A 19,358-nucleotide genomic window follows, 5' to 3' on the forward strand; every position below is an offset into this window, starting at 1 on the left:
GTAGGAGGGGAGGGGCGGGTGGTAGGGGGGAGGAGTGGAGGGGCGGGTGGTAGGGGGGAGGAGTAGGAGGGTAGGGTAGAGGGGAGGGGCGGGTGGTAGGGGGGAGGAGTAGGAGGGGGGAGGGGTAGGGGTAGGAGTAGGAGGGTAGGGTAGAGGGGAGGGGCGGGTGGTAGGGGGGAGGAGTAGGAGGGGGGAGGGGTAGGGGTAGGAGTAGGGGGGTAGGGGGTAGGGTAGGGAGGTAAGGTAGAGGGGGGAGGCGGAGGGGGAGGGGAGGGGAGGGGTAGGGGGAGGAGTGGAGGGGTAGGAGGGTAGGGTAGGAGGGTAGGGTAGAGGGGAGGGGCGGGTGGTAGGGGGGAGGAGTGGAGGGGTAGGAGGGTAGGGTAGGAGGGTAGGGTAGGAGGGTAGGGTAGAGGGGAGGGGCGGGTGGTAGGGGGGAGGAGTAGGAGGGTAGGGTAGAGGAGAGGGGCGGGTGGTAGGGGGGAGGAGTAGGAGGGGGGAGGGGTAGGGGTAGGAGTAGGGGGGTAGGGGGTAGGGTAGGGAGGTAAGGTAGAGGGGGGAGGTGGAGGGGTGGTAGGCGTAGGCGTAGAGAGAGGGGTAGGAGTGGGGGGGGGGGGGGTAGGGAGGTAAGGTAGAGGGGGGGAGGGGGAGTGGAGGGGGGTAGAGGGGGGAGGGGAGGGGAGGGGGGGTAGGGGGGAGGGGAGGGGAGGGGGGGTTGGGCGCCTCGAGGGGTAAGAGTGGGAGGAGTGGGGGTAGGGGTAGGGGTAGGGGTAGGGGTAGGGGTAGGGGTAGGGGTAGGGGTAGGGGTAGGGGGAGGGGAGGGGAGGGGGAGGGGAGGGGGGGGAGGGTAGGTAATTCCTCGAGGCCAGGGGGGTAGGTAAGGCCTAGGGGCTGGGCGCCTCGAGGCTGGGAGGGTAGGAAGGGTGGTAGGGTAGGGCCTCGGGGATAGGCGCCTTGAGGCAGGGGGGGTAGAAGGGGTGGTAGGGTAGGGGGGAGGGGGAGTAGGAGGGGTAGGGGGAGGGGAGGGGAGGGGAGGGGAGGGGAGGGGTAGGGGTAGGGGGTAGGGCCTCTGGGTTGGGGCGCCTCGAGGCTGGGAGGGTAGGAAGGGTGGTAGGGTAGGGCCTCGGGGTAGGAGGAGGGGGAGGGGGAGGGGTAGGAGTAGGGGGAGTAGGAGGGGGGGTAGGGGTAGGGGGAGTAGGGGGAGGGGAGGGGTAGGGTAGGGAGAGGGTAGGGTAGGGGGAGGGTAGGGGTAGGGGGAGGGGGTAGGAGTGGGGGAGGGTAGAGGGGGGTAGGGGTAGGAGTAGGAGGGAAGGTAGAGGGGGGAGGGGGGTAGGGGTAGGAGTAGGAGGGGGGGTAGGGGGGTAGGGGTAGGAGTAGGAGGGGGGGTAGGGGGAGGGGGAGTAGGAGGGGGGGGGGGGTAGGGGGGAGGGGAGGGGAGGGGTTGGGCGCCTCGAGGGGTAGGAGTGGTAGGAGTGGGGGGGTAGGGGAGGAGTGGAGGGGTAGGGGTAGGGCCTTGGGGTTGGGGCGCCTCGAGGCCGAGAGGGGAGGGGTAGGGTAGGGAGAGGGTAGGGTAGGGGGAGGGTAGGGGTAGGGGGAGGGGGTAGGAGTGGGGGAGGGTAGAGGGGGGTAGGGGTAGGAGTAGGAGGGAAGGTAGAGGGGGGAGGGGGGTAGGGGTAGGAGTAGGAGGGGGGGTAGGGGGGTAGGGGTAGGAGTAGGAGGGGGGGTAGGGGGAGGGGGAGTAGGAGGGGGGGGGGGTAGGGGGGAGGGGAGGGGAGGGGTTGGGCGCCTCGAGGGGTAGGAGTGGTAGGAGTGGGGGGGTAGGGGAGGAGTGGAGGGGTAGGGGTAGGGCCTTGGGGTTGGGGCGCCTCGAGGCCGAGAGGAGGGAGGGTAGGTAATTCCTCGAGGCCGGGGGGGTAGGTAAGGCCTAGGGGCTGGGCGCCTCGAGGCTGGGAGGGTAGGAAGGGTGGTAGGGTAGGGCCTCGGGGCTAGGCGCCTCGAGGCCGGGGGGTAGGAGGGGTGGTAGGGTAGGGCCTCGGGGCTGGGTGCCTTCCAGTACGGCTACCTTGTTACGACTTCACTCCAGTCACTAGCCCTGCCTTCGGCATCCCCCTCCCTGCGGTTAAGGTAACGACTTCGGGCATGGCCAGCTCACATAGTGTGACGGGCGGTGTGTACAAGGCCTGGGAACGAATTCTCTGCCGTATGGCTGACCGGCGATTACTAGCGATTCCGGCTTCATGCAGGCGAGTTGCAGCCTGCAATCCGAACTGAGGACGGGTTTTTGGGGTTAGCTCACCCTCGCGGGATCGCGACCCTTTGTCCCGGCCATTGTAGCACGTGTGTCGCCCAGGGCATAAGGGGGGTGGGTAGGTAATTCCTCGAGGCCGGGGGGGTAGGTAAGGCCTAGGGGCTGGGCGCCTCGAGGCTGGGAGGGTAGGAAGGGTGGTAGTGTAGGGCCTCGGGGCTAGGCGCCTCGAGGCCGGGGGGGTAGGAGGGGTGGTAGGGTAGGGCCTCGGGGCTGGGCGCCTCGAGGCCGGGTGGTAGGAGGAGGGGGTAGGGTAGGGCCTCGGGGCTGGGAGCCTCGAGGCCGGGTGGTAGGAGGTGGGTAGGGTAGGGCCTCGGGGCTGGGAGCCTCGAGGCCGGGGGGTAGGGGGTAGGGTAGGGCCTCGGGGCTGGGCGCCTCTAGGCCGGGGGTTAGGGGGTAAGGTAGGGCCTCGGGGCTAGGTGCCTCGAGGCGGGGTGGTAGGGCCTAGCCTCGGGCTAGGCGCCTCGAGGCAGGGGGTAGGAGAGGGGTAGGGTAGGGCCTCGGGGCCGGCGGGTAGGGTAGGGCCTCGGGGCTGGGCGCCTCGAGGCCAGGAGGGGGTAGGGCCTCGAGGTCGGGGTGGTAGGAGAGGGGTAGGGTAGGGCCTCGAGGTTGGGCGCCTCGAAGCCGGGGGTAGGGTCGGGTCTCGAGGCTGGGCGCCTTGGGGGGTAGGGTAGGGCCTCGGGGTTGGGCGCCTCGAGGCCGGGTAGTAAGGTAGGGCCTTAGGGCTGGGCGCCTCGAGGCCGGGGGGTAGGGTAGGGCCTCGGGGCTAGGCGCCTCTAGGCCCGGGGGTAGTAGGGTAGGGCCTCGGGGCTGGGCGCCTCGAGGCCGGGGGGTAGGGTAGGGCCTCGGGGCTGGGCGCCTCGAGGCCGGGGGGTAGGGTAGGGCCTCGGGGCTGGGCGCCTCGGGGACGGGGGGTAGGGTAGGGCCTCGGGGCTGGGCGCCTCGAGGTCAGAGGGTAGGGTAGGTGCCGGGGGGTAGGGTCTCGGGGCTTGGCGCCTGGATGCTCGTTTTAAGTTCCTTTGAACTTCAAATTTTCATAAATACCCCTTTAAGGACATTTATTGAAACTTAAAATGAACGTAATTATTTTCTCGAGTATCTTTTTGTGGCGAAAAGTTGCGGATATAATTAAACATTTCTCAAGTATGGGATAATACACACAAAAATGAAGAAAGTCGGGTAATTTCTAAAATTTGACTTGAAAAAATGACGGGACTATACGTAATGCTTCTTAACTCATTACAAAGTCCTTCAAAAAAAATTCTGGGATCATCCAAAGGCGCCAGATCCATGGAATAATACACACGAAAATTATGAAAGTTGAGTAATTACTAAAATTTTGTTCGTAAATGAGATAATATGCGCGAGGATTCCTAAAGTGGTTGGACTATATTTAAACTTTCCCAACTCGAGGTTCTCATATAGTTTTTTTTACAGAAAAAATTTAATTATTCATAAATCTAATTCGAGGATTGCATTTTATTCATTGTAATTTTTGGGTTCTCCGAACACTAGATCCATGAGCATTTTACATAAAAAAAAATTAGAGAATTTGGCGATTATTAAAAAAGGGCTTATGTGTATAATTAAAAATGATGTGAGCATATACGTGAAGGTTCCCCAAATTATTATGGAGGTCCTCATAAAATTTTTGAGAAAAAAATTTATGGGTGCTCTGGGCGCCAGATTCATAGGCTACTAAAGTGAAAATATATAAGTAATTTCAAGTCATGTATATATCATATTATTTATCTAAAAAAAATTACATCTTTTAGAATTTGTTGCTTGTACAATGACAAAAGGTAGACTTTTATTTTGTGAAAATCATCTTCAGTATATTGAGATATATACAACATAAGCAATCCAATAAGAATATTATATTTGCATTATTCAACTAAATTAATAAACTAGGGTGAATCTAATATGAAAATCAAACACTCAAGATAAAAAGTTGGCGACATAATAATAATTATTATAGAACGGGAAAAACAACAGCGATGAGAATATACCAAATTATTAGTATACTCTTATAAATATATAGAATATATAAAAATAATTATGCTAATAAAATGCAAAACTCTATAAAAAATCTCCTGAGTTTAAAATCGTTATTTGTAGCAACAAAGTAAGATAAGATAAATACACATAACTTGCACATTAATTAATTTAGGGTGTTTCACATGAAAGATTTTAAAGTCATGAATATTTTTAATTATCAATTTAAAATAGAAGTTACAGAGATCAAAAAATGTGAATTATGGAGAGTAAATTTTAAGAGGAGATTTTGGAATCATTTATTAAATATTACTGTGGTGAAGAAAAAAATAGAGAAAATGCTAAAAGTTTAGGAGAAAAACGAATATAGAAAGATACATCATCTTATTTCATATCTAATATTTTAACTTTACGTGTAGGTAGATATATTGGTTGAAATTAAATAATAAAGAAAAAATAACTTAAAATATCTTTTTTTAAATTGTTATTTTTAAATTTATAATTAGAAGAAGGTTAAAAAAAGAAAATGAAAATTAATTTATTAAGAGTGAAAACTAAAAATGTGTGAGTTATGTGAAGAGTTTTTGTTGTAACTGTTCAATAAATAACTTTTTCTTCATTCTTTTCAATGAATAACTTTTTCTATTAAAAATAATAAAAAGATTGTTTTTTTATTTGTTAATTCATTTTATGATTGTTTTTTAATATGACAGACAAACCATAGCATATATTTGAAGTGGCAGCAATTACCAATTTGCAATAGTTATGAGAAATGTATCATTATTCATGTGAAATGTTATATCTTCAAATTATCACAAAAATTGAACTATTAATTAGAACTTGATAAACAGATATACACAAAAATAAAATTGTATAACTTTTTATCTTCGTTCATTCACATAATAAGAAGAAGAAGAGCAAAGTAAAATGAGTAAAAATTGCTAATTGAGATTTCTAATATTCATCAGTAGAGTTTCATAACTTGATTTTTGTTGAATAACATGAAATTATATATATATAATCAAAATAATATAAAAAAAATAGAATAATATTAGATGAAATCAAATAATGCATGAATGAATCTTCAAAATATTTGGAAATCATTCAAAAATTTGTGCTAATATGACTATCTCTCTTGATGAAATCCTTTAAGATAATTAAATTTCCTTCTCATTGTGATGAACTTGTACCAAATTAATATGAACATCAATGTGATTAATCTTGAAGAATATATCATGGTCTTTATCAAAATGAAGACCATATGGTACATTATTAAGTACATAATTTTTTAAAAAGATGAAAAAAAATTAAAAAGAGAATAAAACTATACTAATAAAAAGAAAAAAAATGAGAAAATGAAAATGAACATTGAACAATAAATCATGGAAAAATATTCAAGTACCCCCTCAATCTATGCCCGAAATTCCAGAGACACACTTATACTATACTAAGGTCCTATTACCCCCCTGAACTTATTTTATATGTAATTTTCTACCCCTTTTTAGCATACGTGGCACTAGTTCGAAAAAAAATTAATCATCGTTGGGCCCACAAGATAGCGCCAAGTAAGCTAAAAAGGGGTAAAAAATTATTAATAAAATAAGTTCAAGGGGGTAATAGGACCTTAGTATAGTATAAGTGTGTCTCTGAGATTTCGGGCATAGGTTGAGGGGTACTTGGACATTATCCCATAAATCATAAGAATAATTAGAAATAAGTTGAAGAGAAATGTATTATTTAAGTAGTGAATGTAAATAGATGGAGATTTTGTTATAACTTATTAGATATAGTTAGAAGAGTGAATATAATTGAATTTTTCAATCAATAAATAAATTATTTAATGAAAAGAAATGAAAATAAAACTAACAAAAGAAAAAAGGTAAATAGAAATGCAGGTCATAGACAGGTAACAAATTATTTAATAAAAAGTAGTTGTTTTATTATTTGTAGCAAGTGAAAAGAAAAATGTATCAACATGCTACGATAGCTATTTAAATGGATTGCTTATCAAACTTTTTACTATAAGTATCTCAAATATATCTTTTTGATTGTGCTTATAGATATTACTACTTAAATATTTATAAGATTCAATTTTACTTAATACCCATTGTATATGTCTGTTTTTCTTTTAATTTGTTGATTTATTTTCTTTTTTGTTCGTTATTTATGTAAGAATTTTTTTTCCTGTGTATTTTTGTAGATGGTTATGAAAATATCAAAAAGTTCATGGATAAAAACATTAACAAATAAAAAAAAACTTAAATTGAATTAGCCCCACAATTTTTTATTTATCCAAATATATGGTAATTGAAAATTTAAAATTAATATCTATGTATATTCATATATAACTGGGCATAGACAAAGTGGTATTACAACTCTATAACTAATAACCACATCTTTCTTTTTCTCAATTTTTTTTACCATTTTCCTATTTTTAAATCTGTTTTTATTATTAAAACAAAAAAAAATAAAAGTCAGTGCTTCAAATATTTCTCATGAATACATGTAACTCATATTTTTAATTACTTACTATTAACTATCACTTATTGTATTCGAGTCTCTTTAATGTGTTAGTACCTATTATATTAATTTTAAAATCTAAATTAGGCAAGATAATTACTATAAAAGATGAAGAAAGATGAAAGACGTTAGAGTTTTCATTGGTGATGAGAATATTAAAGTAGAAAAAAAATATTTAAAAAAGAGCAACTTTCACATATAGCAAACACAAATTTATATTTGTATGTTATAGCAAAGTTCGCATAATTGTGCTCCATAACAAACATAAATATGTATAATTTGCTATACATATACAAAGAAACCAATTGTATAATTCGCTAAACATATCCAAAAGAAATCAGTTGTATACAAATCAATTGTATAAGTTGTGTATGTATAAAACGAGAAAAATAGAAAGACAGAAAAAAATTTGGCAGAGAAATATTTGTATTGTATAATTATGAGCATATAGGACGAAGATATATACATTTGCAAGTGAATATAAAATATTTTCTTGCTTTATACAAACAGTAACACTATTTATATAATTCGTTTCTGTTTGTATAAGTGATAGAGGCAAAGGTGACGAGCGAGATCTGGAAGAGTGGCGAGCAAGATCCGGGAGAGGGGAGAGATGGGAACAAAAATATATGTATGTATACAGTTTTTCCTTCTTTTATACAAACAGAAACACATTTTATATACTTGTGTTTGTATAAAAGTGAGAGGAAGCGAGAGATGGAGCAAGAGAGGGAGAGTGGCGAGCGAGAGTTTAAGAAAGAGAGGTAATTGACAAAGAGTTTGCCACAGAGCACAATTAACTCATTTAACTTAAATTTAACAAAAAAAAAAGAAGTGAAATTTACTACTCCATTATATTATATTATATTATTATGTAACTTATGTTACTGTAACTTGATAGAAGTCTTTGCAAGTGCAAGTTCAATATATGTGAATATTTTTTAATTTTAATTTGTGAAATTTGGAGAGTCGATTAATTAAATTTTTTATAAAAATTACTATTTACTGTGATTTATAGTATTTAAATTTTTGTATCACTTTTAAATAATATATGTTATCCCCTTTGTCTAATTTATGTCGCACGGATAAAATTCGGAGAATCAACTAAATTTTTTATATGTTCTTTTAAAATATTTTAAATTATTAATTATTATAATTTATAATATATTAAACGTAATTTTCAAATAATATATATTATTCCCTTAATCTCAATTTTATGTACATTGATAGAATTTCGAGAGATCTACTAGCTATTATATTAAAACATATTCAAGCGAAGTGGGAGAAGAAAAGGGCGGATCAATAATGGAACTTATTTTGCACCCAACACTTGTAGAAATAGGACAATCATGATTAGAGCAGAGTTAATGGTGTGACTTAGTAATCAGTGAAAGTGATTTTTTTTTAGATTTGTTCTATCCTTGGTCTATGGCTGAGCCAACTAATGGTCAGGGAGTTCATTCAAACAAATTATAGTATTTATATATAGTTAAAATTATTTTTAATGTATTTATAGGGTATGGTTAATTCTTTCAGTTTATTCGTGTGTTTACTTCTTTAGATATTGTATTTTTTAATTTAAATCCTTAATCCGACATTGACTTTAGTTTGACACGTATTGTGAAATTAATTGCATGTTGAGTTACTTGATATTTGTTTTTGATGAAATATGACATATATTTCGTAAAATTAATCGAGGTGCATGTAAATTAGCTCAAACACCATAATTGCCTTTGAGTTTCCTATAGAATTTCCATGTTTTGAGGAGTAGGACACTAGAAGATCACTTAAAAAGCAAAATAACTACGTTTGTAAAAGAGTGCAACAAAGGGAAAAGTGTTCTTCACTACAATCAACGCATCAAAATTAAGACTTCCTATATCTTCACATGAGAGCCAAGTCTTTGCTTACTTCAAAGCATACCCTAAATACAAAGGGAGAAAACCCCTCTTTGTTTATCTGATTTTAACTTAACACGAAATTTAAGAAAATAAAAAATATATTTTAATAAGTAAGTTTAAAATAAAAGTATGTAGAATGTACCAAAAATCATGTTGAAACCTAAAATTAAAAAATTATCAAAAAAGAAAAAAAACAATTTTTTAACCGACTGAAAGAAAAAGTAATACAAATAAATTAAACCTTCAGGAAACCGCACATATAAATAAGATCTAAACCACACATATAAATAAGAAGCCAAGAACTCAATATACTCTTCATCACAACTTCAAAAGTCATCATCAAGAACTTTCAACAAAACTCATAACAATTTCACAACACATCAAAACTATGGATAACACCTTCCCATTTCCACCACCATCACCACCACCTTCCTCTGATCAAAGCTACACCATAGTAATACTCATGTTCTCGACATTCAGTTGCATCTTACTTAGCCTAGCTATTCTTTCTTTTTTCACATACTTCTTGAAGAAAAAGAAGAAGAGTACAATTCTAGTTGAAGAAAAAGAAGTGAAACACATTGACGATCATGTTAAAATAAAGGAAGCAATTGTTGAAGGACCTCATGGGAAATTTGAGACAATAGTACTCTCTGTAGAAGAAGATTTGCATGAACAAGATGACATTATAAGGACAAAGAAAGAGTTGGAAGAAGTTCATCATCATAACTTCATACATGCTAATAATAAATCTTCAGAAATTACACCTTCTGCTCTTGAAGCTGCCCATAGACAAACTTAATGAAGCATCAATTCATGATTTTTATTTCATTTTTTTAAAAAAAAATGACAAGAATGGGAGTAGAATGGGAGTTACTATTGTATAAAGTTAATTATAAGTTTTTTTTTGATGTTTTAATTTCTTTGAAGTCACAACTTCTCACATACCATTCAATCTTCTCTTCTTCTTTATCATGACTTGGGCAATCTTCACCTCTTGAGTTAACTGTTTCTTTTGAGTTAGACTCAAGATCTATTTTACATGGTATTGGTCATCCTATTGATCACTTTGAAACTAAAGGCCGACCTAGTAACATTTTGGAATAAAGAATTCCCAATGACTAGTATACTCTTCAGGGACTTAGCTCTACTCATGTGACACCCTTCGCCGATAAATTATACCGTATATACAAGTAAAATAGTGAATAAAATAGTTAAATACATATTATGACACAACAATATGATGTAGCTCAATGATCTCAGGCGCTTTAAAGGAGCAAAGACACACAAACTTAAAAATGTTTCTGTTTGAATAATACTCCTCTCGATCCATATTAGTTATTTTCATATTTTTGTGTTCTTTTAGAAAAATAAAACTAATAGCCTTAATCATAAGAGTAAGTCTAAAATGTTTATTGATTCCATATTAACTGAATTAGTAAGGTAATTGAAACTTATTAAGAGAAATATTTAAGGACATAATTTGGACCATACTTTTTATTATTGTGCTTTGTGAAATCATAAATGTAAATTTATAACTGTTGAGATTTATCTTTTAAAAAATATCAAACTTATTTTAAAAAAAGGGCAAATATGAAAGAAAAAAAAATAAAAATTCAAACATCCGTCTTAAACTTTGAACAATAAAAAAAATCCTAAAAATTTAATTAATATGGAATAGAGAGAATATTCTGTCAATTAAAATAGTATAGGTAGATTTTTTGGGGGAAAAGAGTAAATGAAGTATTAATAGAAAGCTTTATGATTACTTCTGAAGTATTAATAGAAAACTTAAACTATTTAGTTTAAAAATTATTTATTAGATCAATAAATCAGATTATTTTGAAAAGGTCATAAGCAACATATTTAATTCAAATTGCGTTAATCCTTTTATAGTGGTAATATGAATAGCAAAGCAAAATATTTGATGAAGTAAAAGAGAGTAATTTTTATTGATTTTTTTTAGCTCAAATGATGAATATTCTTGAAAATCTTTGATTGGACTTTGGGACACTAATCATTAGTTAAGCAGAATAATGAAGGGAAATTAAAGAAGTATAGAGAAAACAAAAAGTGTCATCACAAAATTAAAGCTAAGATAAAGTCTATGCTTACTTGAAAGCCAAGTCTGCTTACTTGAAAGCATACCCCAAAAGAGAGAATTTTAATTAATTAAACGGAAAATGATCAAATATATCATTGACTTTTGAAAAAAAATTATTTATGTTATTCGTTAATTGTTTCCTAGCTCAGTCATTTATCTATTTTTATTTTAGAAAAGGTTTATCCATGTTATTACCCACCAAAACTGACATGGCAAGAAAATAAAAAAAATAAAAGCATGTTTGATAATAAATAAAGTTTTAAAAAAATCAAAATTCTCTTTGTGCTATTACCCTATCCCGGATTTGGCTCCTCTTTAGTAATGGATCCCTCTAGTTCCTTCATTATCTCTTTAATATTTTTACATGCCATAAAAATAATCTGACAACTCGGATTTATTTGATTAACTAAAGAGTTTTATCATAATTGATATTTCTCTCACTTTCTTTTTGTATAGAATCCTTTCTTCTCTGTCATACTTTAGAAGAATCATTAACTTCCTAAAAAATAATATGCAAGTTTTTTTTTATAAAAAAATGTACCATTCATTCAATTTCATTACATTATTTACTGGGACTCTTTTCATTCTTTACGTGTTTGAAGAATGTTTTTTGATATTTTCTTCTTCATCATATTAAATTTTCTTCAACTTCTACAATTTCAATATATTCATTCTCTTTGACTAAGTCTGATGTTGAAAAAATTGATATATACAGATATTAAATAATCTAACAAAATAAATAAAAATAAGTTACGAAAGAGAATTTCAAAAAAGCCAGATTTGGAAAATACCTAGGATTTATTACCCAAGTCGTACCGTAAGAATGACAGCGAAAGAACTTCTTTAAAAAAAACAATATGAAAACAGAAACTAAGTTTTTCGGGACGGAAAGTAAAAACCAGTGGTGGGTTGGAAAATTATTAATGATTAAAAATAAAATGAATTTAAAGTCCAAATATCAACACTATAAATAAAATCCATAGATCTATTGTTGATTTGCTAAAAAAAAAAAAAGTTTGAAAAAATAAACTATGACAAAGAAGAAAGAATTCTAAGCACAGAAAGAAAGTGAGAGAAATACTAACTATGGTAAAACTCTTTAGTTAACCAAAGACAAAGGGAGAGTGACAATCGAGATGGGAGGGAGACGATTGAGATTTGTATACATGTGAATCCACTTGAATCAACATATCTAAAGCAAATTAATTATATGTAATTGCATGCACTAAAATACTAACTAGTGTGCATCTAAGTAATTAGCTCTCAAATGGATGAGATTTTTATAAGTTATTCATTAAAAAATCTCTTTATTTGAATTTTTTAATGTTTGGAGTTGTAGTCTCATGCCAAGTCTTTTAACATGTAGTTGGTCATAAAAAAAATCTAAGGGAACTTTTGTTTTTCTTGTTGGCGTATTATGTTGAGTAATAAAAACATGAGATGATGATATAGAAAAAATCAAGTCTCTAAATTGACAAATATGACCTTAAATATTTGAGTAAAGAAGTAAACGATGTAAGAGTATTTTGGGGAATTTGCAACATATTTTGTGTGTTGATGTTTTTGTCTTGGACTTGAAAGCAATTGCAACCTCAGTTTCCTCACCATTAAATCTTCTTCCAATTCATGATTCATAAATAAGCTTTTCTTTCTCCAATTTTTTCTCATTGTCCAATTTGGTATTTTTACTTTCTTTTTCTATTCAAAAACTTCAAATAGCATCCATATTCTTATCTTACAATCAAAATATCAAAATCTTGTACAACTTTTCCTCAGGTAATTGTTTATAATAATCTAATATTTAATTATAAGTTTCTTTCGAATAACATTAATTCAGTAATGACGAATTATTATTGAGGCATTTTAATTAAGTAGTGAACAACATATTAATTTTATACTAAAAATCTTTGCGTTTTCAATTATAGATGGTTTTTCTTTAAATAATAAATGAATATTAAATTGCAAATTTTAGTAAAATTTTCTATTATTAAATCATATATAAATAATTAAGGTCAAGGAGGACTGTTTCGTGCACATATATAAGTCCATTTATTATGATCTCCATACTTGTCATTTCGTAATTTCACAGTTGTTCCAAGTGGATCTCGAGAAAATAGAGAATTCCACATATTTTAGTACATTTTTATACTTTTTTTATTTGACCATTATTTTGAATTATATTTTTACTTCACATTTTTAACATATTAAGAAAAAATAATTAAATTTTCTTATATTTTATATTTAAAAATATTGATTACTCATTCTTTAGAGACGTAACATAAATATATCCAGTTAATAAAAATAATATAATAAACTAATCACATCAATCATTATTTTCTTAATAAATATATTTTGAAAAATAAAAGTAAACCAATAGAATAGTTTATACATGAGTCAACTAGGTTATATTATAGATTGTGCATCCCCGTGTAGCCATTTAATTCTTTCACTTCTTTTAATTCCTATTTATGTGTCGTTACTATTAAAAATAGATAATATTTTTTAGTATTTGTTATTTCATAAAATCAATACATGATGACACTGTTCTTTTTATATTAACCTATGAAAGTTTTTAGCTTGAAACTTGAAAGTATACATTTATCTAACATAGAAAAATTAAGTACTACATCCCTTCTTATATATGTCGTCTTTTAATAGAGCACTTGTCGCAATCACAAAATCAATATGTAAATAACATTATTCTTTCTATTTTATCCTAAAAAGTATGAATTTGATTAACATAGAAAAGTTAAATAATGAGTTCATATACATTAGTGAATGTAATTAATAAAATAAATTAATTTTCTTTCATTTATTAAAAATCTTATTGAGATCGCAAAATAAGAGCATAATGATAAATTCACCTAATTACTTAAGAGATATGAAACTTAAAATAAACAACTAAATAGGAACGGGGGAGTATACACAAATCCCACAATCCATATGACCCATCCTTCATTTTTTTGAGATGCCCGTCTCTTTTGGATCAAGTTTTGATATTTGAGCTTTCTTTTTTATATGTCTATGACCTAACAAGTTATTATCTTTATTATACAAAATTGAGCAAGTTCCAACTTCTTGTTCTTTTTCCATCTTAGAGGTATGTAATCATGGCACATAGATCTAGTCAAGTATAATTAAGTTGAGTAATGTCCAATGACATTATAGATTTATGTCATGTGTAGTGTATAATAATTTATGGTTAATATTTATTTAAATTATATACTCATTATAATAATAACTAATAAAAATGATAAATTTATCAAATTTTTTTTTAAAAAAAGAAAAACTATCAAATAAAGCAATTAAGTGTACTAAGCTAATATTTTCAAGAAAAAAATTAAGATTGACGGGAATATGCAAACTTTCTGACTTTTTACCCGCCAAACTTCTTCAGGAGTAATTTCCCACATGCTTTCTTCAAATTCTGAAGTAATCTCCAAAAATAGATCAAACTTAAAAACATCATTGAATTCTAAAATAGTAATTCAATTAAAGAACATGATAGGACAAAAAAAAACATATTTGGAGGTTTTCAAATAATTATAAAAATATTTATTCAGATTTTTCAAAAGTGTCAAATTCTTTAAAATTAGAATAATTTTAAAAATTCAATACAAGTACGAGATTTGACGGGTAAAAAAATCGAGAAGTCCGCATATTCTCGTCAGTCTTATATTTTTTCTTGAAAATATTAGCTTGGGTACACTTAATTTTTTATTTAATAGTTTTAAAAAATAAAAATAATTGACGGATTTGCTGTTTTTATAATTAAAATGAATATAGTTTAAATGGATCTCAACCATAAATTATTATATGATACATATAACATAAATCTATAAGGTCATTAAAAATTACTTGAGCGAATCTTTATTTGTAATTATATTCTTTTTGTTTAGGTTTTTTTATATCGTCAATGTATCTAAAACTTTGAAACTTATATCTTATCTTTACGTAAGAGTTTGCTACATAATGGTTTACTAATTAAGGATAAGCAATTGATCATTATTGTTAGGTATGTGTTTGAGTAAAATAAAAGAAAATACTTATAAATACTTATTTTTAAGTCAATTTAACAAAAATAAATAAAAAGATCGTAAGCTATAATTTTCAATTTATAATTTTTATTTACAAGTCAGTAAATTGAAAATCAGTCCAAACATATACTTGTCACTTAAAAGGAAAAGAGAGCGAAGATTTGAGTTTTTCAAACAAATTTATTAGTCACAATTTTTATATTTAGACATATTATGTTATGGTTTCACTATTATGAACCTAAATCTGACAAATATATTACTATTAAGATTAAATTTAAAACATGTGAAAATGGAATTTTTTTTTTCAATAAAGAAATGGAAAATAGGTAACTAATTTAAAAAGAAAAAAAAAGGAATTTTCTCCCCAAACTCTAAAATTATCATCTTCTTCTCCCCACATTTCCCTCATCTTTGCCACTTCACTCTCTCATTTCAGCCATTAATTGAAAGGAAGCTCAATTCACTATTGTATTACAACCCTCTTCTTATGCCTCTAAAAGGGTCCAATTAAAGCCAACTATAAAAGGGTATGCTTTGAGATTTACATTTCTGATGTTAAAATATTAATGGGTATTTTCAAGAACCGAAACAATCTTTGAATTTTGGTATGAAATGTTATTTGCTGAATACTTTTTGTTTGTTTTCTTGTAAATAAAAGAGCTTTGAATAGACTTCTGCTAGTTTTCTATTCATGCATATTCAGAAATTTGTAAACTTGCTGTAGAATTCTAGGAGATGATGCGCTATTAGAAGTATGGGGTGATTAATTAAAGACTGTTTTAGGTGTAAAGTTTGGAACTTTATGATGAAGCTATGTCATTTATGGTGGATGGTTTAAGCATTTCATAGCTATGTATTCTTTGCAATTTACTCAACTTTGAAATGTTATTATCACTTCACCAATTTCAAAATGATTTAAGTTTTTTTTTTCTTTATTAGAGTTTCTCTTAAGATTTCCCTGTTAGTCTTCTCATTGAAGAGTGTTTGTTAGGGTCTAACCGGAGATCTTGTTATTTCAAAATAATTTTTTGGATGTTTAGTATTGCATAACTCTGTCATAAATGTAGCTATATGGTCAATGAGGATTCATGTAGCCGACCCCTACTTGCTTGTGATTGAGTCACAGTATTGTTGTTGTAGTGTTATATACTCCCTCCGTTTTAAAAAGAATGAAGAGGTTCAAAGTACGAGGGTGGAACCATCTACTTTTCCGTATCAATTTGGATGTTGATTTATACATCCTTTGAAATAAAATGTATATAATTATGAGAGTTAGCTTAAATGGTTACTAGTTCTCTTCCATGTTCTGAGATGACCCTCACATACTTTCTTCCCCTTTCCCCGGTTCACGTTCTTTTGTGTGCTTCCGACTTGGTTTGCAGTAATGTATCAAAGATTGTTTAAGTTGTTCAGATTATGTATTTTGAAGTCAATGTATAGCCAAGGTTGAGGACACTGATCCAACACACAGTGAATTGGACTGATGGAAATTAAAGAAGTTTGTTATGTTCCGGTGTCTCTGATTTTGCTTTCTTATTGTAGCTAAAAGGATTGAAGTATGTTGTGCTAGTTAGTTTACTGTCCTAATTTGTTTTCTTTTTTGGGAATTAATTCTTTTGGCTTTTGATGCAGATTTCGTACAGGCTGGACTTTGTGTTGGAGCATACCAGTAATTGTCTTTTCATTTTAGTTGAAAACTATTAGAAGTTGGATCAGCTGCCTCTTTGGGAATTACCCTTTGTACCCATTACGATTGACCTTTTTAGATAAAAATATCTCCCTTACAGCTGGTGATGAATATAAACTTATAGTTCCTTCATTTTTTGATATCTTGAATGGCTGGATCTTTGTTGCCAGTGGGTAAGGCAGTCCTACGTTCCAGCGAACCTTCCAAATGTTATATGTTCAATGCTGATCTCCAGCATCCGAAGTCAATTCCAATTCTCCCTCCATATAAGAAAAGAGTCAAACAGAATAGTACTTTGAACAAGTCAGTGCTCCTAAGTCCATTAGTTTGCCAATACCGGTTAAAACCAGTTTCGGCGCTTGACTCAGATGTTCCCTATCCTATTGAACAGGTACTGATCCCCTTTCATATGCATCTAATAATGGTTGTTGGGCTCATTTTTAAAAGTAAGTTATGGTTCAGTTGGAGGTAATGAAATATGACCTAACAGTGATGTTAAATGTAGAGTTCAGAAGGTTTAAAGAGCAGCGAGAGCTTTAAGCAATGGGATTCATTGACTGCAAAATTTGCAGGAGCTGCAAATATTCCGTTTCTCATATTACAACTGTCTCAAATAATACTGAATGCTCGTAACCTTCTAGCAGGAAATCAAGCTGCATTATTTGCAGTTCCATGGCTGGTATGGCATTCTGCTTCTATTGTAGCTACTTATAGCTGTGGTCTTATTAATGTTGAGAGATAAATAATCTGAGATGAACATAATACAAGGGATGTTCACTGGATTACTTGGTAATTTGTCTTTGCTATCATACTTTATAAAGAAGAGGGAGACGGAAGTGGTTGTTGTGCAAACTTTGGGTGTCGTGACCATTTATGTTGTGATATCACAATTAGCCATGGCTGGATCTATGCCTTTGCCTCGTTAGTCACTTATGTTGTTATTGCGTGTGGTCTTGTTGTGAACTTCATGAACTACTTCCACTTGCTCAATCCCGTAATCTGGCGTTACTGGGAGGATTTCATTACTATTGCTGGCTTATCTGCGCTTCCCCAAGTAATCACCCTCTCTTTTCTTTCATTTTCTACTCATCCATATGATGAATTTCGTTGTTAGATTCTTATATTTGTTTGGCATTCTGCACCAGGTCATGTAGTCAACTTTCATCCCATATGTTCCAAATACCATCTTGCCTGGTGCTGTGGCTTTTGTTCTGGCTATCTTAGCTGTCTTTATGGTAAGCTTTGACACTGTAGCTTGTATATATGGTTACTTTTTCAAGTATAATGTTGAAATGGCCATTTCTATTATTCTGCCTTGAAGTGAACAAACTGAAGAAAAATATTGCAATGCCAGAAAAAGAAGATTATTTTTTTTTGCTCGACTTGATAAATAGAAATCTAATTCAACATGTGCACTGCGAGAATACTCAACTCTATGTTCAAATTTATGTTGTTTCTGAACTACTGCGGCCACACAAGAAGCAAAGAAGGGTTTTTTTCTTCATTCATGACTGAGGGGAGAGAGATGATAGCTTCTCTGGCTTGGGGTGGGATAACTAGCTATCAGTCAATTCTTTTCATATTTCTTCCTTAATATTAATAAAAGGTTTCAGTTTTCTGATATAAACTGGAAGGGCAAGTCTAAAGTGGTGGCTCAACTAGGTGATTGAGCGCTTGTATTCCGGATTTGATGATTGTTTATGCTTTGTGTCTTTATGAATAAGAAGATATTCTTTTAAAGGTACAATAATGGACTGCATGTGGAAGCTCGAAATTCTGTAGGGAGGTTGTCACATCTGATTGATGTGCCTGGAAGTATGGAAGCTTCTGTTGTGGCTTACTGCTATTTTATGTCATTTTTGCTCCATGGTGACCATAACTGGAACTTGATCTGAAAGTTTTCTGCTTGCTTTTATTGCATATATCACACATATAAGAGAACGCTTAACTTTCATGTTACCAAATAATGTCGCAAAGGCAGTTGCTCACACATTGACTTTTCTTTACTTTTGATATTGTTAGATTACACACACTAACTCGATTAGGATTGACAATTACCTTGTGTTCATTTTCCTTGGCTCAAGAGCAAGCTAGAGACTTTTGTATGCACTTTCTGTGGGAAGATAATTTTGTTATGCTTGAGAAAATGAGAACATGGTTCTGAATTATTCTGAATTTCAAGCTACTGTTATTTACAGTCTCGGACTGGGAAACTTCCAGAGAAGGGCATCAAATTTGTAGGATCATTATCTGGATGGAAATTGATATAAGCTGTGATAATCTTCCTATTTCAGCGTTGAAACCGAGATCCAAAATCCTCAGAGGCGACGACAAATTTCACATAGAAGCTGTAATTTCACCAGTAAGGTTGCAATTTGAGAGGACTAGCACTTCAAGGAATGAACTTGTTTTATGAGAAGGTTTATAAGTAGCACATTTATGAGAAGGTTTAAGTAGCACATATATGTAAAATATGAGATAAGGTTTAAGGCTTGTAATGCTGATTTCATTGATAACTAGAAATTATTTTGAAAGACAGACTGTTTCTTAGAATCCATGTAACACATTTTGTATTCTTTTCTAGGAATTATTTTACCTTTTAAGAGATTTATACAATAATAGTAAATAGAGAAGTACTGAAGACATGTCGGACTTGCGTAAATTATTATATTCATAATCAAACAATTGATAACCTTAAAAACACCCTTCCACCTGACTAACTAAACTTAGATATACCCTTGATCTACCACATAACTTAATTCTTTTACCCCAAATGTGGCTAGTTTAATAAACAAAAAAACTAATTCAAAAT

The 19,358-nt window shown here is 35.3% G+C and overlaps 1 protein-coding gene and 1 long non-coding RNA gene across 2 annotated transcripts in view; both read left to right on the forward strand.

Moving 5' to 3' along the window:
* Positions 1–19,358, forward strand: part of LOC104646166 (uncharacterized) — a 31,712-nt gene that overhangs the window by 9,242 nt on the left and 3,112 nt on the right. The window lies entirely within an intron of this gene.
* On the forward strand, positions 15,188–19,151 carry LOC101268259 (maltose excess protein 1-like, chloroplastic). The gene is given in 7 exon segments (XM_069296268.1): positions 15,188–15,386; positions 16,492–16,937; positions 17,052–17,225; positions 17,299–17,464; positions 17,467–17,600; positions 17,692–17,781; positions 18,745–19,151. Coding segments are annotated over 6 exon segments (879 nt in total). The 5' UTR covers positions 15,188–15,386; positions 16,492–16,694; the 3' UTR covers positions 18,817–19,151.

Source organism: Solanum lycopersicum, chromosome 3 (assembly GCF_036512215.1).
Source record: "Solanum lycopersicum chromosome 3, SLM_r2.1".
Lineage (NCBI taxonomy): Eukaryota > Viridiplantae > Streptophyta > Magnoliopsida > Solanales > Solanaceae > Solanum > Solanum lycopersicum.